At 45.3% G+C, this 23476-nt stretch overlaps 1 protein-coding gene across 1 annotated transcript in view; it reads right to left on the bottom strand.

The window, feature by feature from the left end:
- Positions 1-23476, bottom strand: part of LOC142581958 (uncharacterized) — a 53736-nt gene that overhangs the window by 5777 nt on the left and 24483 nt on the right. The window contains exon 3 of the mRNA XM_075691392.1: positions 9112-9327. Coding sequence (XP_075547507.1) covers positions 9112-9327 — 216 coding nt within the window. The remainder of the gene's footprint in view (positions 1-9111; positions 9328-23476) is intronic.

Genomic DNA, 23476 nt, shown 5'->3' with positions numbered 1-23476 from the left:
TCAGTACTGTGCCGTTTGCGAGAATCCTGATGTATTGTTAAAGATTGTCCGCGCTAACGTAAATAGATGGTTTTTCTTGCCGCCAAGTTACCATTTTAGCCACCTAGTGGCCAATGGTCATCGTTTCTGCAGTTTGTAAAATGGCGGCACCCACATCGTCCACAAGCTCCAAAAATAAGGTATTGTAAAGCTTTTTAATGAACCGTAAACTGAATCTCTGCTACCTTTTTCTCTTCATGGATACACAAAAAACACTGTAGAGATTGGTGTACTAACTGAAGTTTTGTTTTCTGTTTGCTCTGCTCACGAAGATAATTTTTGCACGTCGTGTGATTTATATATGCAACAGCGGCCCGTAAATGACCATCATTTCGACTGTTGCAGATAAGCAACATTGTTCCTTTTTGTGAAATTGGTCCTCTATTTCTTTGCATGCGTTGATACAACTACCGCTAGGGCATCTGCCTTGATTTTGTTTGCTCAGTTTGCTTCTTTCAGCTATTTTTGGGGCACCCACTGCCATCACAACGTCGATGTTCTATTCATTTCCAAGAAAGGCCAAAACGGTTTCTTCGTGCAGACCTGCTTGATGTTATCGGCACCAATGAGAGCTACTTTACCGCTGACGAGAGTAGTGAAGATGAAGTGTCTAACGAGAGCAATGAAGAAGAGGTCAATTCAACTAAAGCTGACGAGGTTGAAATTCCTAGCACGACAGGGCAAACAAGCAGACAGCCGGAACTTCCTGCAGATGATCTCAAATCTAAGTATGTGAAAAAGGGGTACACATGGCTAAAGAGGGACTTTGGTAAAGAAGCAGTGAGCTTTGAGAACGATATTCCGCTGCCACCTGCAGAGCCGTTGAGCGCACAGCAATACTTTGATATGTTTGTTTCGAGATTCATGTTGAAAGCCTTTGTGGAAGAATGCAACAAATGCTACTTTCACAAACACGGGATCCGACTAAACCGTACTGTCAAGGAACTAATATCTATGCCGGGGATAATCCTTAGGATGGCACTTGCGAACATGCACACGGTTCGAGCATACTGGTAAATTGAAAGCAGGTACGAACTCGTGGGCCGAGTTATGTCCCGAAATAGCTTTGAAAAAGATAACACGTCACTTGCATTTTTTTCACTAATGATGCGGGTACAGATAAAATTAAAGGCAAATGTTGAAAAGTGCGTCCATAGCTGGCTTCTTTGCGCAGCAATATGGTTGGTGTAAACCAAGAGAAAAACTCTGCAGTGGATGGAATTTTGATCACATTTCGTGGGCATTGTTGCATCCGTCAATACATGCGAAATAATGTGAAAGGCAAATGGGACCTGAAGCTTTGGGCACGTTGCGGAGAATCGGGTCACTACTACGATTTTGACATGTACCAATGCTGTAACAAAGGTTTGTACGGCTACCAGGATGGCTATCACTTCGGGTTGGGAGCTGGTGCTGTGCTCGATTGTGTTAGAGCCTTCCGGAGCGAGACGACAATCTAGTTGAGACAACTTCTTTACGGGCCCACGCCTTGTAACAGAACTCACGACAATGGATATCTTATATATTGGCACCGCGTCCGCAAAACAGACTCCAGTGCTGCAAGTTAATGAACGAAAAATTGATGAAAAAGTGAGACCGGGGTAGCTGCGACACTTCAGTTGCCTCCTGTTATGAAAAGACAATGGTAGCCGTGAAGTGGTATGACAACTGCACTGTGACTCTTCTTTCCAACTGGGTATCAACCCAGTTGCCTTTGTGGAAAGATGGGACAATAAAGAGAAAAGGCATGTTCTTCTAAAGTGTCCAGCCATCATTCTTGCCTAAAACAGATCGATGAGTGCTGTCGACCTTCTCCACAAAACGTGTTTCTCCTATCGCTTTTCCATCAGGTCCATAAGTTGGTATATGTATTTATTTTGGCACACTGAATATGGTTGCTGCAACTGCGTGGTTCGTGCAGGAAGGAAATCTTCATTAGCATGGATTATCGGCCGTACTCTTGAAGGAATTCCTCTCGGAGCTCACTAAGAGCCTCACCCTGTACCGCTAGCGTCCACCAGGACGTCCTTCTATCGAGAATGCCGCACCACTCAAAAAAGAAAGTGTGCTTGAAAATCCATCGCTACGTCAGAACAGACAGCAATGAACACTTACCCAACTGAAATGCACGGCAAAGCCGCTGAAAGGCATGCCCAAGCAGTACACGTATGTCTCTTCCTCGCAGTGCCGAGCAATGCTTTGTTTGAACAAGGACCGCAACTGTTTTCTAGGTTAAAGTCAGTACACTGCCAACAGGCAGACTTATGCTTTGTACCGTTTTTCATGTGATAAGTGACGAAGGATACGGCACAAAATAAATAATATAATTGGCTTGGCTTGGCATCCATTTCGTACATTACTTCCCAGTGTCGCACTTATGCAGCATTTGATGTTTAATTCACAAATTATACCTTCGAATTCTTTATCGAGGTGTTCCCAGTGACCTTATAAACAAGAGAAATAAATATTTTAGAGTTCTGAATGCTGTTTCCCATAACGGGAATTCAAGGGTTAAGCCGTTTATACCACCACCTCGACACTAAATTAAATCTCCAGTTACTACCGGGACTGCCCCGCAGAGATACAGGTTATCGTTGGGCGTCGCGTTCACCAATACCTACGCCTTCCGCGTAGGAATAGTCGACAACACATCGTGTGACCACTACGGTCCCTACAGAGACGCTCATTTACTGTCGCGCTCAACCAGTACAATGGCCGACCTCTGTGGCAAGAACGTGAACCTTACTTTATGCCTTACCAGCAGAATTTAAAGCACTGCTGTAGTACTTCAGATCTACAAGACTCAGTGAACGAATTTCCAACCAGCTTTGTGACGATGACCAAAACGAGAACAAGGTAAAAGGAGGAGCCAACGTGTCGACAGGTGAACTTGTCTTTTTCAAAGCGACATATTCGTGTTGGTCAACGTGTTGAATTTCTATCTCCCGCCTTCCCTGTGTTTTCTTTGCACCCAGTTTTGTGTAACTTCAGTCTAAACGCTAACGTGGGGCACTTGCTGACACAAAACCATGCACTGCATTCCGAATCAGTTCGTTGCAGAACACTTATGTGGTTCTACCGCGCTGCGCATGCCTCGCATTACGTAGATGGGATCTTTATTTGGCTCTGCTTAAGTTTTGATAGTGGTTATGAATTCCACGCCTGGCCGGCGGAGAGGGGGGACTTCGTTCCGGCCGCGAAGCTCTCCACATCCCCGTAAGGAGCCTGGCGGTGGTCCCGTGCGGACGATGCCCTCTCGGTGAGCGCATATTTCCCCCCTCATCTTTTAAGAGATTCAATACATACAAGCATTTGTCTCGCAAACCAGATTTATTTCAAGGGAATTTTCCACGTCTCAATTATTTCTCTCGTCGTATTCGAGTGCTCATTGCCGTGTTATAGTTTGTTAACGAAGCTTCCCCTCAAGTCTAAATATTGTAAGGCAGTTTGTCGTGTGCGTATCATGGCCACGCATGCTTATATCGCCTTTCCGTTTCTCCACCACGGTTGCGCCTTAAAACCACGGCGCTGCAAGTTTGCTTTCTTTTCCTTCACTCTTCTCCGCCCTTAAACTGGCTCTCTTAACTACTACACGCAGAGGCAAGAAACAACGCGCGCTTTAGATACTATAGATGAGATGAATATTTACAATTATTATTAGGGTTATAATTATATTCAAGTGGTGATTGCCGTGTTATAGTTTGTTAACGAAACTACCCCTCAATTCTAAATACCTTAAGGCAGTTTGTCGTGTGCGTATCATGGCCACGCATGCTTATATCGCCTTTCCGTTTCTCTACCACGGTTGCGCTTTAAAACCACGGCGCTGCAAGTTTGCTTTCCTTTCCTTCCCTCTTCTCCGCCCTTAAACTGACTCTCTTAACTACTACACGCAGAGACAAAGAAACAGCACGCGCATGCGATCGCATAGATGAGATGAATACATAATATAGAAAAGCATCAGTCATAGCTCTCGAAGTATAATATCATATAATATAGAATAGCTCTCGAAGATAGCTATTCCGGCGGCTAGCTTCCCACGCTATGCGTGCCGTCCTCGCACCTGTTAAAACTTTTCCTAGACGCTAGAACTATACCATTCCTACGCAACCTTGAGCGATCGGAAAGCGCGTTTTCCACGCCTGGCCGGCGGAGAGGGGGGGCTTCGTTCCGGCCGCGAAGCTCTCCACATCCCCGTAAGGAGCCTGGCGGTGGTCTCGTGCGGACGATGCCCTCTCGGTGAGCGCATATTTCCCCCCTCATCTTTTAAGAGATTCAATACATACAAGCATTTGTCTCGCAAACCAGATTTATTTCAAGGGAATTTTCCACGTCTCAATTATTTCTCTCGTCGTATTCGAGTGCTCATTGCCGTGTTATAGTTTGTTAACGAAGCTTCCCCTCAAGTCTAAATATTGTAAGGCAGTTTGTCGTGTGCGTATCATGGCCACGCATGCTTATATCGCCTTTCCGTTTCTCCACCACGGTTGCGCCTTAAAACCACGGCGCTGCAAGTTTGCTTTCTTTTCCTTCACTCTTCTCCGCCCTTAAACTGGCTCTCTTAACTACTACACGCAGAGGCAAGAAACAACGCGCGCTTTAGATACTATAGATGAGATGAATATTTACAATTATTATTAGGGTTATAATTATATTCAAGTGCTGATTGCCGTGTTATAGTTTGTTAACGAAACTACCCCTCAATTCTAAATACCTTAAGGCAGTTTTCCTAGTCTCTAAAGCCGCTCGAGTTCACGCTGCTCCTCTGGCGGCCATTTTTCCAAGAAATTATGCCTTAAGGTATTTCGACTGTCGCGGACAACACCAGCCCCTTTCCACATAAGTATGAGGCTCGGAGCAGGAGCTATAGCGCTTGAAAGTAACCGCTGGCTTGACGAACCAACCGACTGAGCTACCTTTCCGGGCAACATTGAAGGATCCCGAGTTCAAATCACATGTTATGTTCCTTTTTTTTTTAAAGGTATTTTCCTTCCTTTTATCACAGTACGGAAACCCTCCTAAAAAAAAAAAATTCTATATCCTCAGTTATGTGTGGCCACACATGTGCAGGTCATAAATACCAGGTTCTCTAGCCGAGTGCCATCCATGCGGTATAACCGAGCTCAGATTGGTCCACCTTGACTGATCAAATAGGGCGTCACTGTAGGTTAAATGAGGCGTACAACTCCTGCGGGACCCGCCGTGGTTGCTCAGTGGTCATGGTGTTAGACTGCTGAGCACGAGGTCGCGGGATCGGACCCCGGCCACGGCGGCCGCATTTCGATGGGGGCGAAATGCGAAAACACCCGTGTACTTAGAATTAGGTGCACGTTAAAGAACCCCAGGTGGTCGAAATTTTCGGAGTCCTCCACTACGGCGTGCATAATCAGAAAGTGGTTTTTGTCACGCAAAACACCATAATTCAAATTTTAATTTAACTCCTGCGGGGACGCTAGAGTATCCGTCTCCAGTGCAAGGGGACCGTGATTCAAATCCCGGTGCCGCGCAATTCTCCTCCGGGAAATACAAAAAAAAAAGAAAAAAGAAACCGTGTGTTGAGAAATTGCACAAACAGGCCTGGAGTGCGGCCTGATCCCGGTGACCAGAACCGGTAACGCACTCTCTCACCAGAGCAGGATTGGCCACCCTGGTGCAGTACTTAGCCACAACCTCCTATATGAATACAACAATCAAACCCCGGCCCTCAGTCCCCAGCAGCCGCGAAGCAACTGACCACGGCGGCGGTCAGATCTGTAACGCTGCAGAGGGTGCTAAGAATACCTGGCTCCGGACAGGCCGCCATTGGAATCTGAACCTGGCAACGTTTAACGTTAGAACGCTATCTAGTGAGGCGAGTCTAGCAGTATTATTGGAGGAATTAGAGGGTAGTAAATGGGATATAATAGGGCTCAGTGAGGTTAGGAGGACAAAAGAAGCATATACAGTGCTAAAAAGCGGGCATGTACTGTGTTACCGGGGCTTAGCGGAGAGGCGAGAACTAGGAGTCGGATTCCTGATTAATAAGGAAATAGCTGGTAACATACAGGAATTCTATAGCATTAAGGAGAGGGTGGCAGGTCTTGTTGTGAAACTTAATAAGAGGTACAAATTGAAGGTGGTACAAGTCTATGCCCCTACATGCAGTCATGATGACCAGGAAGTTGAAAGCTTTTATGAAGACGTGGAATCGGCGATGGGTACAGTCAAAACAAAATACACTACACTGATGGGCGACTTCAATGCCAGGGTAGGCAAGAAGCAGGCTGGAGACAAGTCAGTGGGGGAATATGGCATAGGCTCTAGGAATAGCAGAGGAGAATTATTAGTAGAGTTTGCAGAACAGAATAATATGCGGATAATGAACACCTTTTTCCGCAAGCGGGTTAGTCGAAAGTGGACGTGGAGGAGCCCGAATGGTGAGACTAGAAATGAAATCGACTTCATACTCTGCGCGAACCCTGGCATCATACAAGATGTAGACGTACTCGGCAAGGTACGCTGCAGTGACCATAGGATGGTAAGAACTCGAATTAGCATAGACTTGAGGAGGGAACGGAAGAAACTTGTACACAAGAAGCCAATCAATGAATTAGCGGTAAGAGGGAAACTAGAGGAATTCCGGATCAAGCTACAGAACAGGTATTCGGCTTTAACTCAGGAAGAGGACCTTAGTGTTGAAGCAATGAACGACTATCTCATGGGAACCATTAAGGAGTGCGCAATAGAAGTCGGTGGTAACTCCGTTAGACAGGAAACCAGTAAGCTATCGCAGGAGACGAAAGATCTGATCAAGAAACGCCAATGTATGAAAGCCTCTAACCCTACAGCTAGAATAGAACTGGCAGAACTTTCTAAGTTAATCAACAAGCGTAAGACAGCGGACATCAGGAACTATAATATGGATAGAATTGAACAGGCTCTCAGGAACGGAGGAAGCCTAAAAACAGTGAAGAAGAAACTAGGAATAGGCAAGAATCAGATGTGTGCGTTAAGAGACAAAGCCGGCAATATCGTTACTAATATGGATGAGATAGTTCAAGTGGCTGAGGAGTTCTATAGAGATTTATACAGTACCAGTGGCACCCACGACGATAGTGGAAGAGAGAATAGCCTAGAGGAATTCGAAATCCCACAGGTAACGCCAGAAGAAGTAAAGAAAGCCTTAGGAGCTATGCAAAGGGGGAAGGCAGCCGGGGAGGATCAGGTAACAGCAGATTTGTTGAAGGATGGTGGTCAGATTGTTCTAGAGAAACTGGCCACCCTGTATACGCAATGCCTCATAACCTCGAGCGTACCGGAATCTTGGAAGAACGCTAACATAATCCTAATCCATAAGAAAGGGGACGCCAAAGACTTGAAAAATTATAGACCGATCAGCTTACTGTCCGTTGCCTACAAAGTATTTACTAAGGTAATCGCAAATAGAATCAGGAACACCTTAGACTTCTGTCAACCAAAGGACCAGGCAGGATTCCGTAAAGGCTACTCAACAATAGACCATATTCACACTATCAATCAAGTGATAGAGAAATGTGCAGAATATAACCAACCGTTATATATAGCTTTCATTGATTACGAGAAAGCGTTTGATTCAGTCGAAAGCTCAGCAGTCATGGAGGCATTACGGAATCAGGGTGTAGATGAGCCATATGTAAAGATACTGGAAGATATCTATAGCGGCTCCACAGCCACCGTAGTCCTCCACAAAGAAAGCAACAAAATCCCTATAAAGAAAGGCGTCAGACAGGGAGATACGATATCTCCAATGCTATTCACAGCATGTTTACAGGAGGTATTCAGAGGCCTGGAGTGGGAAGAATTGGGGATAAAAGTTGATGGAGAATACCTTAGCAACTTGCGATTCGCTGATGATATTGCCTTGCTTAGTAACTCAGGAGACCAATTGCAATGCATGCTCACTGACCTGGAGAGGCAAAGCAGAAGGGTGGGTCTGAAAATTAATCTGCAGAAAACTAAAGTAATGTTTAACAGGCTCGGAAGAGAACAGCAGTTTACGATAGGTAGCGAAGCACTGGAAGGAGTAAGGGACTACATCTACTTAGGGCAGGTAGTGACCACGGATCCGGATCATGAGACTGAAATAACCAGAAGAATAAGAATGGGCTGGGGTGCGTTTGGGAGGCATTCTCAAATCATGAACAGCAGGTTGCCACTATCCCTCAAAAGGAAAGTGTATAACAGCTGTGTGTTACCAGTACTCACACATGGGGCAGAAACCTGGAGACTTACGAAAAGGGTTCTGCTGAAATTGAGGACGACGCAACGAGCTATGGAAAGAAGAATGATGGGTGTGACGTTAAGGGATAAGAAAAGAGCAGATTGGGTGAGGCAACAAACGCGGGTAAACGACATCTTAGTTGAAATCAAGAAAAAGAAATGGGCATGGGCCGGACATGTAATGAGGAGGGAAGATAACCGATGGTCACTAAGGGTTACGGACTGGATTCCAAGGGAAGGGATGCGTAGCAGGGGGCGGCAGAAAGTTAGGTGGGCGGATGACATTAAGACGTTTGCAGGGACAACATGGCCACAATTAGTACATGACCGGGGTAGTTGGAGAAGTATGGGAGAGGCCTTTGCCCTGCAGTGGGCGTAACTAGGCTGATGATGATGATGATGATGAATGCATCACATGTAGCTCGACTTAAAGCTGGATATGTTGCAGCTCACGAATACATGGCCATCGCCACAAGACGACCACTATTTTCGATTTCGTAGGATTATAATGGTGTTCTCCAAGCTAGTTTCATGACAGACTGTGCAAACAGGTACAATTTACAACACAGGAATAAAAGTTTCACTGCTCCTTTTCTGCTGGACATACTGTTTGCACATATACCAAGCGCTAAGCTTAACTAATAACCGCAGGCCGAGACCACGGAGCAGCACATTTTCGCTTCAAGTGACAAAATACAACGATAACAATGTATTCGTGAACCTAAGTGCGTCCTCGCTGGCACCTCAAGTATGGTTAAGTCGTCATTTGCAAATCACGGAAACTATATGAATGTTTCTGCATGCAACGTTGTAACACAAATATCCGCTCCTCACCGCAGCACTCGTGGCTGAATGTTGTTCCACCGCTGGTGATCTGGTTCCTGATCGCCATTTCCACCTCCACAGTCATAGTGTTCGCCCAGCTGGAAAGTCGCGGAGCCAGGTCATCGCCGCAGCCCAAGGAGTCGGCCAGGAAGGCGGCCGAGGATTTCTTGGTGCCCCGGCTCCAGCATGAGGCAGACACGAACGAATCATTTTCCGTCGACGGGGCTGACCGCGACGAAGACAACGGAAACTTCACTGTTGACAATGCTGAACCCTGGCTCCGCAAATAGACATGTGGGCAAGTCATACAGAATATAAGTACGATAAAAGGTTTACGGTATGTTGCATATCGGATTCAATAAAGAAGCACGTACTCTCTGAATACGCTTGCATAATTTTGAGTCTGTGTGTGCACGCAGCAAAGCGCCTCAAGATCACTCAAGGCTCGCACTCGCGAAGGCCCCGGCGTCCGAATCCCGGCGCCCACGTTGCATATTTTCAGTTTACCTGAGGCAGGCATTCGGTAACTTGTATTCCCACCGAGGTGCTGTAGGCTCGGTTGCCGGAGTGTGGTGGATGAGGTGAGAAGCTTCGTGCCTTTCAGGTACATCGTATCCTTTCATCTCGATGTCCCCTGGGCATCCAAAGGCGTTTGCCTATCGTTGAGTGTTCTTTTTTCTTCTTTTTTCGCACAGTGCACGGCAATTGTCTTCGCGCAATGTCTCGTGCATGGCTTGCACGGCGTTTCTGCGGATAGATTCTCTCGCAGTAAAAAAGAGGGGGCCGCATGAAGGCTGGAGTACATTACATTCTCACAGATTCGAAATCCGCCCTTCAAAGGTTAGAGCACGGTTTCCCTACTGATGCTTTATGTCTAAGCTCCCTACGCTCGGTGCACAATCTCCATATCAAAGGCTTCTCCATACGATTCCAATGGGTGCCCTCGCACATAGGTATCATAGGCAACGAGATGGCGGACAGCCTCTCCCATAGTGCGCTGTCTGGGAATCCTTTAAAAAAGTGCCTAAAGAGGACAAGAGACTCTTCAGAGAAGCGGTGTCGTGCCACTTCAGCTCTTTGTGGAGCTCACCTCACAAGCCATGTGTGACTAAGGGTCTCAAAAGAAACCAAGCCACTTTACTGCTCCGCATTCGCACAGGCTCTGCTCGTACCCCTGCGTGGATGTGTAAGACTGGCCTGGCGTTGTCTCCATTATGTTCAACGTGTGGTGTGTGCGGTGACATAGAACATTACCTTATGTGCTGTACTCTGTATAACGCGGAAAGGAGCGTGTTATTCGGGTCCCTCAAAAAGACAGGAATTCCCGACAGTTCTCTTCAGGACATTGTTTTCCCGCGCGGGAACCAGTTAGATATATATATAGGAAGGAGGTTTCTCGCCTTCTTTTAAATTACCTGCAGGACACGGATTTGGCCTCCACATGGTGACCTTAGGAGTGACTATGTGTAGTTGTGAGGTCTGTGTCTGATTTATATGAGTCATGTATTTTAGGTGTCGCTACGGTGGAGCAATTGCCGGCAGCTACTGCAAGGCTAATCCCACCAGTAGCCTACAACCACTCAACTCAACTCACATTACAGCGCCTGTTCCGGGCCAGTTGGTTCTACTTAGCACTATCCCGCCTCTTTCAACTCACTCGCAAGTTTTTGAGCTAATGCAGTATACCAGTTTGGCCCATCAGCAGATTAGGTCCATTTCTAGTTTAGCCGTCCCTTTCGTTAGTTCACGCTTACGTCTTCACCTGTGGGGCTTCCACAGTTGGGCCCGTCGTAGCGGTGTATGTGGATGAATGTTTGAGTTTTATGACATGCTGGCAAGGCAGCACACGATAAACTCATAAAACAGCATTACACCGAATAATCTACTACTGCTATGATTTGCGATTAAAGGCTAAACATTCGTCTATAATCTGGCGCCCCCTAATCGGAGGGATGACGTAGTACATGTTTCTAGGGCCTTCATGATATTTCGCGATTTTCACAACTGGAAGCTCTGCTGTAATATATGAACATAGCTAATCTGGCCCCTGCCGCAAACAGCAGCGGGAGCTCAAAGAGGAGGAATACGTCCGGCTGCATACAATTCTAATCGCATTAATATCATAGTGAGATGCGCTGTACCAAAATTTTGAGAAAAAAAATAACCAGCTGGCTTCAGCGATTGCTGTGGCAGTGAACTCATCTAGTGGCACAGCAGCACAGAGCTCTCTTTTCGAGAGAGGAATTTGAGAACGACTGCAGATTGCAGTGCACCTTATGCTTTCTGCCCTGATTTGCTCAGCGCTTTTACCACGTCTCACAATGTAACTCCGGCTTTGCACGTGTTGGAATGACGTTGTTCCGGAAGCACCTTTGCGAGTGCTCGGCGTGGTAGGAAAGAACTAAGTCACCACCGCTCGATGAACAGGCCATGGCTAGCGCTCTTGGATTCACACTGCGGGTATTTTTTTTATCGTTTGTTGTAAGTTGTCACCAAGGTTGTTGAAATATTCCCTGTTAATCTTATATGCTTCATTTCGACTGCCAGCAATGGCCAGAGTTTTCTTGTTGGTAGTGGCTACGCATGAGAACTACGACAACTATGCATATCAAGCCTCAAATAGAGCGATCAGAGGTCAACACAACGTTTCAAACTTTTAGCTGCGGTCTACCCCCATGTCTGAAAGAATAAAACTTAAAAAACTTGTTCTGAGGTTTCATAGACAAAAAAGTTGTGGGTGACACAATGAGTACGAGCGTTATGCAGCTTGGTTGTTTTCAAATTCGTCATACACTCTTCCAAATTGTCAGAGAATACAGTAGGAGCGAGCGCTGCCCGTCTAGCATGAAACTCCACGTGAAAGATACTGCAGTTTTGCCCGAAAGGCAAAGCATTGATTGCGATGGCAAATTATTAGACCACTATACTCAGTAAGGTTAGTAATTCTATTAGGGTTATAACTGCTGTCAACATTCGCTTACTAACTAAAATAACAAGCACTGTGTCATGCACGCACAGGCAAACGTGAACACCTCTAATTCTCATTCAGAACACTGGCGTGATGAACAGCGGTAGCAGCAGCTAGCGAATTCCTCTTCATCTTCGTGCTGCCTGTCGCTTCAACGCGAACTAGGCGCACGAGAACACAGCGCACACGAAGCTATGTCGGGTCGGCTAGCCTTTGAACCCACCACATATTACCTACAGCGCGCTGCCCGCATGCGAGCACGAAAAGGCACGAGCGTGAGAAGACCATCCTTCTTCGCTTTCCCTTGCACTACACAATATGCGGCCGTAATCTTATCGCACTTGGATTTCATACGGAAGCTCACAGCGACGACGACAGCGGAAATTCGCCCTGAGTGTCCATATAATCGTTATCGCAATAAAACATCAAGCAGATCGCACTGTGAAACTCATTACGATAATCGATGTTATGCGAAGCATTTGGCTGGCAGCCGGCGATCTAGCATTTTTTGGCATTATCAGGCTAACCAGCGTGCTTGTGTAAGGCGAACAGCTATGTATGAACGACGGTGACGCCGACTGCATTTCTACTCCGGCCGCTCGAGGCGAGCTTACGGAATGCCGATTGTTGGGTTCTACACACATAATGGAGGCGTGTTAGTGAAACAAACGAGGATTGTTATATTGTACAGTCGTACGTAACCAATGGCTGTATCATAAGGTGTATGTTAAAATCTTTTCGTCCCGGCCCATCATGAATGTGGTACAGCAACGCACAGTTGATATACGTAGCGCTGCTTGCTACGAGGATACCCGCCGTGGTGGCTTAGTGCCTTAGCATTGCACTACTAAGAGAACAAATCTCAGCTGCGGCGACTGTATTTCGATTGGGGCGAAATGCAGAAACGTGCGTGTACCGTGAATTGGAGCAGACTTTATATAAACTAAAGTGCTCCAATTTATTCCGTAGTCCCCCACAACGGCGTGCTTCATATTCATGTTGTGGCTTAAGAATTTAGAATAAAATAAAAGCTTCTACGAGGAAAGTACTGGGGAATGTTGGCTGTCCCGGAGACGCTGAAATCTAACAACGCGTCTCGAAGCCACGAGGAAAGGACACCATAAAATGACATGTGGTGCGCGTTCCAACGTCTCAAACAGCTAGTAGGCACGAGATGAGTGTACGTGCGATTGTGGCCAGGTGGTTATAGCATTGGGCTGCCGTGCTCGAAAGAAGAGGTTCGATTGCAGTGTCGGCCATGCACCTCATTTTATTACAGAGGTCCGCAAAGTGCCTCGGAGGTGTAAAAGAATGCTTCGCGTTAAAAAGGTATACGAAACCCATATGGCTGTGGGAATTTGTTCAAGCGAATATTTGATTGGTGTGTCTTGAGAACGGCTGTTCTTGGTTACTCACCCGGGTTGGACACATATTCAATGGGAACCACCTCGCCCCACATAAGCTTGTTGGTCATGCACATGCCGCCGATGACGACACTGCATGGGATCACTACAACAAAATTACGTAACAGTGCAATGATGAAGCTGGGATCCCGATGCTAAAATGATCAGACTGGACGGGACGACGATGAAATGACCACGACGGTGTGACGACAACACGAGAAGGCGGAAAGATGACGATGACATGGCAATGAACGGCATGCCATTGTGATATACATATCACAATGGCATGAAGGCGTTGTAATGACAATGACGGCGTGTTGCCGTTGAAGCTCACGTCCGCGTTTATGTGCATCACCTACTGTTTCAAGGCGCCTCGATCTGCATTTAGTTCAGAGTGAGCTTCAGGAAACAATTTGCACTAAGTTCAACCTGAGCTATTGGACAAGAGATTATCATTTTAGAAGCTTAACGCCACCAGAATCATAATGTATCCAGAGCATTTTGTGGGTATGCGCTGTGTGATAGGACGCTGTATATGCAAGCTCAGCAGGCCACCTGGCAGTCGCTACAGGTAGATGCGGGCGTTGTAGACTGTAAAACTCGTGTCTGCTGTGGCTGGGCGTAGTCGTGTGTGCGTACAAAACGTGTGAACATTGTCTCGCGCTGTGATTGTTGCTTTTCGTGCACGTGCGCTACTCGTGATGTTCTTTGTTGATATTTCGTGGTATCAGTTCATGGTATAAATGTGCCGTCTTTGCCAATAGTGTAATATTTTGAGAGGATAAAATGCTCTGATTTTCTCCAAACATATGAAGTGTACATTTTTCGGTGTGTAATGTCTTCAACTTTATAGCTATACGCCTTTTCTTGACTATATGTGGCAAAACGCCAAATGTGGCGTTTTTTCCCCCTGTCGAGTACTGTTTTTAGTCAACTGATGGTAGGGTGCTATTTATTAGTAGCCTCAAGGCCAGGCGGCAATAAATAGTTGAGTGGTACAGGTAGGAGTATACAGTGTTAGCTACTATCCCGCGAAAACAAACTTGGTATTGGATGGAGGCAACCGACTAGAAAACATGATTTGAGTCCTTTGACATTCGGGGAATAAATTAGTGCAGGCAGGTGATTATACGGCACGGCGCAATACCGAATTTGTTGGCATGATCGATACAAGTAGGTTGGTGGGGACATCAGGTGATAGTGTAGCTGTGGAATATTATAATAAATTTTGTGAAGCAATAAAGGGCGAGAAAGTGTGCGGCGGGATGCAAGTGAAGGCAGTGCAAATATATTTTCCATGCTAGTGATGCTAACTGTGCTGTCATACCTGCAAATGATAAACGTAACGGTGTTATCATAAGCCAGTTAAGTACTATAGATGACACGTATACCAAATGTCGTTATGACGAGAGGTTTTTAAAGTAAAATATGAGCGAAGAAGGAGTAGAAGAAAATTTACGACGGAGATAACCAAGCATTAGCGTCGTTAACTATGCTATTGATATGCAGTTTACAGTAAATATTTGAAGTAACGCGGATGTCGAGATATCGGTAGTCAGGAAGAGATTCTAGAACCGTGTTATTAAGAAGATAGCAGGGAGAGGTGAATGTGGTGCGTGTTACAGGCGTATCTCGGCTCCCATATTAGGGTTCAGTTCTATCAACCACGTGTTACACCAGTTAGATGATGAGTCACGATCACTTTGTAGACCATTGGTGCTGTTATTAGTAATTTCAAGGAAAATATTGCGATCATCATAAAATAAGAGAATGTTAGAGAAAACGAAATACTGAAGGTCCTTAATACACATAAGCAACAGGACTGGACCTAAAAGTGGCCGCAGTGGACGGGATTAATATGTGATCGGTGCTTATTGTACTCAACAAACTGAAGACTGGAAATACTCGAACCAGTTAAGAAAACGGAGAGGGTATATTTAATTGTTTAGCCTAAAGAAAAGTAGTTCGGGACATACTTTATCGAATGCCTTCGAGTAATCAAGAAAGATGCAATGGTTCCAAATAACTGTGGTCGCAAAAGTCAGTGTTTATTATAAGTGAAAGAGAATAGGTGGGTTTTGCAAGAGAACGATTTAAGAAAGACATGTTGAGAAGACGAAAAGAATTAGATTCGAGGAACGAGGTCAGTTTTGCAGACAGGATGTGTTCAAGTAATTTACAGAGAACGCTACCTAATGAAATAGGGTGGTAATTGTGAGGTATATTCTTATTGCCTGACTTGTGGAGTTGAGTGACCTCTAGTCAGTGGGCATGTGGTAGGTGCCATGTGGCTGCTAAAAAACATTTAAAGCATAATTGATGCATGAAGAACGGTGTCTTTGAAAACATTTGTGCTAATGAGGTCGGCACTTTACTAGTTGAAATCTTAAGGTATTCATAACCTTAGGAATACGGTGTGGCTCAATAATTATTGGATTCCAATAAAGACACTCGCGTGTTGCGAAGGTGGGGAGTGAGGTTGCAGAAGCTTATCACTTGTGTTATTATTACATAATAATCGGTTAAGGCACTTTGTATCGAGTAGTCGTTTAACGGCACTAGACAGAAGATATCTTGAACACTTGCGGATCTACGCAACCCTGTCTTAAAAGCAAAGCAAATGGAGTAGCATAAAATCCCGAATACAGCCGATTCTTAGAAAGTTTATTCGGCGAAAAATGTTAAATATGGAAATGTGTCAGGCAAGCTCTCATGAACAAACAGGGTCACGTTATTTCCCCTGCTATTCGCTTTATGCTTAGAAGTAGTGGTGCAAAAAATAAGTTCTCGGGTTTTACGTGCCAAACCCACGATATGATTATGAAGTATCCAAGCCGTGAGACTGGGAGACATTATGTATGAGGATTAAAGAGGAATATGTCACGAACTCTCGTGTACTCAGGTGTCCTGAAGCATTGTGCTAGCATTTATTCCAACAAAACCAATTGTCTATGGGCACAGTTGAATGAGCAAACTTCCATTTAGGGGCGAGACTCCGAAATTGAGCACATTCCGCTTATACAGTGAATTTCCTACAACCCACCTATCTTTGTGCAAGAAGGAATAATTGTTGCTGCACCAATTCAACCCAAAGCCCAATACACAAATACATTTAAAGCATAGCTCTCTTTTCCATACTTTGCGCTTTGGCTGCAGCTGCTGTCTTGAACGATTGGCCGACACACACACACACTATATATATATATATATATATATATATATATATATATATATATATATATATATATATATATATATAAGATCAGATATTGACACGTGACCTCGTTTATCTTTTACGGGTGAGCGCTTTTACCGGCTAAGAAATGTTATCACTCAGCGCAGGACGCGTCTACATGTATCGGAAGTTTCTAGAATGTTATGGATGCTTCTATTCGCTGTCGTCGCCGAACCTTGTGTAATCAGATTGCATGTATGCGCGACGCGAATGGCGTAGAACTTTGTGGAAGGCACGCGGGTCCCAGCAATTACTCTGGAGCCTTCGACGGCTGATCTATAAGAGACGACGTGCTTGACCCGCTGATCAGACTTTGACGATCGCCGACTGTGTTCGCCGCTATCGCCGTTCTTTAAGTGTAGCCTGTTTTTGTGGGCACAGGATCGCCCAATAAAAGTTAGTTTCGTCTTCCACACTATTGCTACTGTGTTCTTTATACGGCACTACCACTTGACAATATATTGCAAGCCAATGTGTCCTGTGCCGGCCTGTGATGGACGTGAGCTCCAGCATCAACACGCCGTAATCATTTTATCACCCACATGGCCTTGTGATCATTCCTTCGTTGTCATGCCGCTCTTATCACTGCGCCGTCTTATTGTTGTCATCAAAACACCGTGATCGATTCGTCGTGGTCCTTCTGTCACCGTCGTCATGGCGTTGTAGGTGCTCTTTGCCGTCATCACTTTCTCGGAGTGATTCCACCTCTGTCAAGCCATTGTCGCGATTTCTGGGATACGCATCATCGAGCACCGCAAGTTTCTGTTGAGCGAGGAAGGTCTCAGGGGGAAAATGTAACCAACTTGACCATGTGCTTTTATTCTTGCAACCGGTCGCTAAACATGAACATCATTCTTAGCAAACATTAAACATTTTGGCCGATTGCCGCAGCACGTGGTATCTGTGTACTGTTTCTTCGCAAGCCACTCTCATCGAGCTTGAGGAACTTATGCCACAGTTCTTCGAGCTCATTAAGCAACCAATGAATGTGATAGAGGGCCTTGAATTTCTTCATCCCTCCTGCACCTGCAAATATAGCTTTCCTCCAGTGCTGTCACACACGGCAGGTCAGCTTTATAAGTTCATTGGTGACCGGCCTAACATTTCAGTTTGGTTCAGCTTTACGATAGAGTTGCCATACATGTAACATGTGACTTGCAGCTGGTGTCTTGTACATTCCAGCTGTGACACCAGTTATTCGTCCAGTCTACCAGCTTATCAGGCCTAAGTCTTCAAATTTATCTGTTTTTTTAGCTGTTTCGCCCTTCCATAGCAATCCATAGCAGTCAGTGCAACGGGCTGTTTGGAACCTAGTCACTCTAGGAACGACGTTGATCCTCTTGAGCCCTATAGATCTATGCGAACACCTGAATTCGCATTCTCTACGCTAGTTATTCTGTATGGTTGCGATGCTTAAAACAGCATTATTCGTTGCCTCATGTAACCAGTGGTCCTTAGGTGGTTTTACACGCTGCTCATGTTGGAGCTACGTTCGAGTATATATAGGTGGTTCTGCATGCTGCTCATGTTAGAGCTACGTTCGAGTATATAGAGGGCCACATTTACAGCTGCCCAAAAGGAGATGTGCACGTGTCAATTAAGCATAGCTTTACTGCCTATAAATTGTTCCTAAAGGGAGGCGGATGGGCAGAATACACAATGATAAAGGCCGAGAGAAAAACAGAAGCTCGTGGTCATAAGTGGGCTGCGGGCTCGAAGAACGGCGCACAGAAAAGATAATATACATGCAAATGGAGGACAGGATGCGTGCAGCGAGGGTTGAGTGAAGGAAAGAAGCAGCAATATGGGCGAGACTCCGTTTCGTAGACTCCCGATCGGCAACGGACAAGATATACAGCGCAATTTCTTCTCTACTTATTTTTGCGAGAGCTTTCTTTTGGTTTCATATTTGTGCCTCATGTGTGACGTCTTCTGTGCGTTTGCGTCAGTTATTTCCTGGTATAGTTGATGCTACGTTAAGAAAGTGGGTGAGAGAAATAGACGCAATAAGGAGTAGAAATTCAAATACTTAAACACATAACTGGAAGCATTGAAAAATCCTAGACTATTCACCAAAGAAATAACATGAAGCTAAATAAGATGTATAAATAGAAGGTTGTATATTTATCCACGCTTCAACGTTAATCAGGATGAAGGATAACTCGGAGAGTTAAATTGCGAATCAGAAAGGCTAAACTCGAGCCATGCCAAAGTATGGATAAGGCAGGATGGAGGACAGGGAACTGGGATCTAAATCATCTGTTCAAAAAAGAGTACAGGAGATATATTGACATAGTTCATGAAAAAGAAATAATAGAATTTTGCTCTGTGCCGATCACCGCATTGCGTAAAATGTGCGGGTATTAGACAGGGTAAAAGACAGTTATTACAACTGAGCGACGTCAAGAATTGAATTCACGAGAAGAACCCGCGCAGAAGATAGAGTAGCAGTTGACTGATAAAAGACGGAGGGGACATCGTACTTTCTGGAAAAGTTGTGACACATTTAGCCTCATGACTTCACGTGTATGAGAGACTTGGTAGAATGCTTATATATTATCAATACATAAGAAAGACCGCGTTACTTATACACAGGTTTTGTGTTATACACAGGTTCTGCTTCGATGACCATTTGTCGATTATTGAACTTTTAACTATTCGCTACTAAATTATACTCGGAAGATAAAGCCATGTTAAACGAGAAACTTGGATGTGTAATAATATATACTTTCTTATATTATTATTATATAATAATAATATATAAAACATACTTGAAGCGCCTGCGAGACTGCGTTGGTTATGACTGCGTTGTCAGTCATAAATTGAAAAGCGTTAAGAACTCGTTTTATGCGTCACAATTGTACTGACAGTAATCACCAAAATGCGACATGTAATTTCCACACCATTTATGAGCCCGAAACTCGGTTTGATGAAATCGTCGTTTTGGCACGCTGCACCACATAATCCAATCTGGTTCATCCGGCCATGACATTATGAGCAGCAGATGGATTTGCCTAAGCTTTGTCGATTTGCAAATAGATAGTTTCTAACCAAACATGGCGTTATAAAGGCAGCAATTTGCAAAGATCATTCATGGGCTTTGAAATCTATGATTGGAGATCGAGAATAAAGAAATATTGCGCAAAAATTGCAACAAATGATGCAACAAGAACAAAGATTAAGTAAGTCAGTGTACTACCCATCATTTTCACGGCAGCTTAAGGATTGCAGCAACGGAGTTCCCTCCATTCATTGTAGTAAGAAAGTCCATGGTATGGTCCATCACACGAACCCTGAGCATGGTGACGTCTGCGCACGTACTTCGGAGGCCATGACCTCAATGACGTTGTGCGCATCGCAAAGGAGCCGTTTTTTCAAGAGACAGTGGCGACCACTGTAAGAGCCTATCACTGACGCTTTAAATAAAGTAAAAATGAAACAATTACTGAGTATTCCGTTTTTTTATTCCTCTTCTTCATCTCATTCTTTTCAACACAACACCTTTCATTCGTGTGTATTACGCGGCTGCTTCAAGACATCATTTTTGTCGTCCGCGTGTAGTTATAGGAATATTGTAGTTGGTTCCAAGGTGGAGCTTCCTCATTTCTATTTGGGGACATCCTTGTCAAATTATGTTGTTTTTTTTTAACTTTTCATGTATTAGCATAGAGAGGGGCTGTCTATTCTTTCCGTATGCAAAAGGATCGTTGGCGACCTTACTTTGTCCGTGAAAGAAGAATCGCGTCACTTCAAAAACGTTCTGAACCATCGCTCTTTCTACCCCAAGAACATGCCAGCACTCGCTTCATAAGAACGTGAACAAATATAACGAAATTCCCAATCTATCATAGGGTATTTCGTTTCCTCCCCTCATTGTTACCCGCGCATGATAGCTCGTTGCGCAGAAGGGCTCTCGGTGAAACGGTTGCAGCATATCACATCGCTCAATTCCACGTGAATTCTTTCCCAAAGTTCTGATTTCGAAACTAGCTTTTCTCTGAGGGCAGAAGCTTGCGCAACAAAGAATGAATGCATATCGCTTTTCGCTGTAAGACTCCTCTCAGTTCAAGCCTACTGATTCGCAGCCGCTTACCACAATATAGAAAACAAAACAAACAATGTCCTACTGAAAGAAACTGTGGCCCACACTGTTGAATTTTCTTGTAAGCTCTGATGAAGGGACGATGAATGGGCGGCTACAGCGACTGAGCGTAGCGTTGAGTTGACGCAGGAGTTGCGTAACGAGAAAACCGAAGCATGCTGTTGACTGAAACGCATAATGCCACCAGAGTGCCCATCCATCTAGCGATTATGCAAATTCCACTTGCATGAAATATTCACGCAGCAATTCTTTTTATTATCTATTTTTTCTCTCCATCTCTCACTCTCATACATCCCCTCCCTTGGGGCCCAGTTTTCGAATGATCACTTTCTCGGGTGCTATCACTGGCGCTTGATATAGTGCGCGGCACGATGCCTCACAAGGACAAGGGACGTTCTGGCAGCTCGAGCAACAAGTAATGAGTCCACTGAAAATGATCTATTAGAGCAAGGCTTGATTTTAGTGAGTTGTTTAGGGTTCACGAACATTATCGTTGTATTTGTGTTCCTTATCTCGACATTACTTTATTTGAATGGCATTTCTTAACTATTTCACCTCTAGTGTTGTGGCCTCGGAGTTGAGTGCTCCGATTTTTTTCATGAAAAGTGGTAAACATAATAAAAGAGGACAGAAGGAATAAAGGAATAATAAATTGAGGAGGGAGGTGCAAAGTTCACACATTGCCGCGGTGCAACTCACTACAGCTCTAGCCAGTCGGTCTGCAAAATTCACACATTCCAGCGTATAGGAGCAGAATTTTTAAGTTCTGAAACCCATCCAGACAAACGTACTGAGACTTTTTCCTCCGCGAAGGTGCGATCGTCTAGCTTCTGAAGTGCTGTTGCGAGCAACTGGGACTTTTTCCTCCGTGAAGGGGCGATTGCCTAGCTCCTCAAGTGCTGTTGCGAGCACTTGTTTTGTCACACTGTAATGGAGACAGTCGTGACAGTCGTTAAGGAGGTGCTTGATCGTCTCCTCGCAGCCGCAGTTGCCGCAAGCAGGGCTGTCGGCCGTTCTGATCATTCCAATGTTTTCTTTGTCATTTCCAGCCTCCTTGTGGCTGCTGGCCGCTGTCTTGCGCTATGTGCCAGTCCCGAACATAGTGCGAGCTTGAGCTACAACAGAAAACAGGCCACTTTCATTCCAGCGCTATCAATCATTAGTTGCCATGGCGTAGTCCTACATGCCGAGGTACTAACCCCCTTATTTTCATGCCTTCTTTTTCACGTATGGCATCCACATTTTCGAGCACCACAAGGTTACAATCAACAAGGCGTTGTCCTGTGAAACCTGAACAGCCTAGCCGATAAGGTTCGGACAAGAGCATGCTTATGTGCACATGCAGCTACCCTCGAAAATTCCGCAGGGTCACTCCGTGGCACGGTGCTAAATAGCCGTCGCGTCTGTCGTTGGTCTCACGATATAACTAAGACATTGAGAGCAGTAGTTGCCTAAGTTCTCATCGTTGACAATACCAGAACTTATGCACATTTTAAGCGTAACTTTCTTCGCCTACTTTCCTGGGTTTCTCCTGGCTCCTGGGCCGGTCTGTATCTCGGCAGATATTAAGGCGACAGCCTTAAGTGACTCATAACCCCTATAGCTTTGAAAAAAAACGCGTCCTCGGGTCCAATGGTACAAAAAAACACGTGACCTTCTCAGTGGGTGGGTGGTGGTAACAACTTTATTGACACTCTGCTCAGTTATGACCTGGCAGGCCCGAGTCCTAGAATGGTCCCTCACGAGGAGCGACCCTTTCGGCCCAGACAACGAGGGCTTTTTGTACTTTTTCTTCCGGCGTTCTGAGCAGCTCTTCCCACGTGATTTTGGGTAGCCAATGTTTGATTTGTGCAATTTTGACATATTGGGTTCCATTGCCCGTTGGTATTTATGGATAGCCAATGTGGGTTGGGGAACGATTTAGTTTGGATTCGACGCAGGATCGAGGCTTGCGCTCGCGTGAGGCTTGCGTTTGGAGGCGGGTAAATTCGCCTTTTTTGCTTGTAATAGTTTGTTATTTCCTGGTATGTCGTCGGTGCCTCATCCATGGGATCCGAGTCTGAGGGGCACATCTCCCGGTTGATTAGACCTCGGGCTACCCAGTGCGCCTCCTCATTCCCTTGATTCCCCGAATGGGCAGGGACCCATACGAGTTCAACAGTGTTTTCATTATTAAAGTCCCGTAGGACTCGCGCTGCACATACGCCTATGCTGCCTCTCGAAAAGTTGACTATTGCCCTTTTGGAGTCGCTTATGATAGTTTGCACGGAGGGATTCATGATGGCCAAAGCAATGGCAGTCTCTTCCGCTTCCACGGTGGACGCTGTTTTTATGGTCGCGGCGTTGAGGATACTTCCCTCTCCGGTCACGACGCTCACTACGTAAGTTTGGCGATTTTGCTTTGCTGCATTGACATAAGCGGTGTGCTGGTTGTTTTGGTACCTTTCCTGAAGGGCCTTGGCTCTGGCAGACCGCCTCTTGTCGTGTCTCCCAGAGAGCATGTTCTTGGGTAATGGTTTTATAACCAAACGGCTTTTGACCGCACCGAGTAATGTTGTTCTTCCTGCTGAATTCATAACGGGATTCAGCCCGAGTTTACTTAGAATAACTCTGCCAGTTATCATACCCCGGTAAGCAATGGCTCATACCCCCATAAGCAAGCAAAA

Source organism: Dermacentor variabilis, chromosome 5 (assembly GCF_050947875.1).
Source record: "Dermacentor variabilis isolate Ectoservices chromosome 5, ASM5094787v1, whole genome shotgun sequence".
NCBI lineage: Eukaryota > Metazoa > Arthropoda > Arachnida > Ixodida > Ixodidae > Dermacentor > Dermacentor variabilis.
Note: the sequence above shows the minus strand (reverse complement) of the source record. Positions and strands in the feature narration are given on the sequence as shown.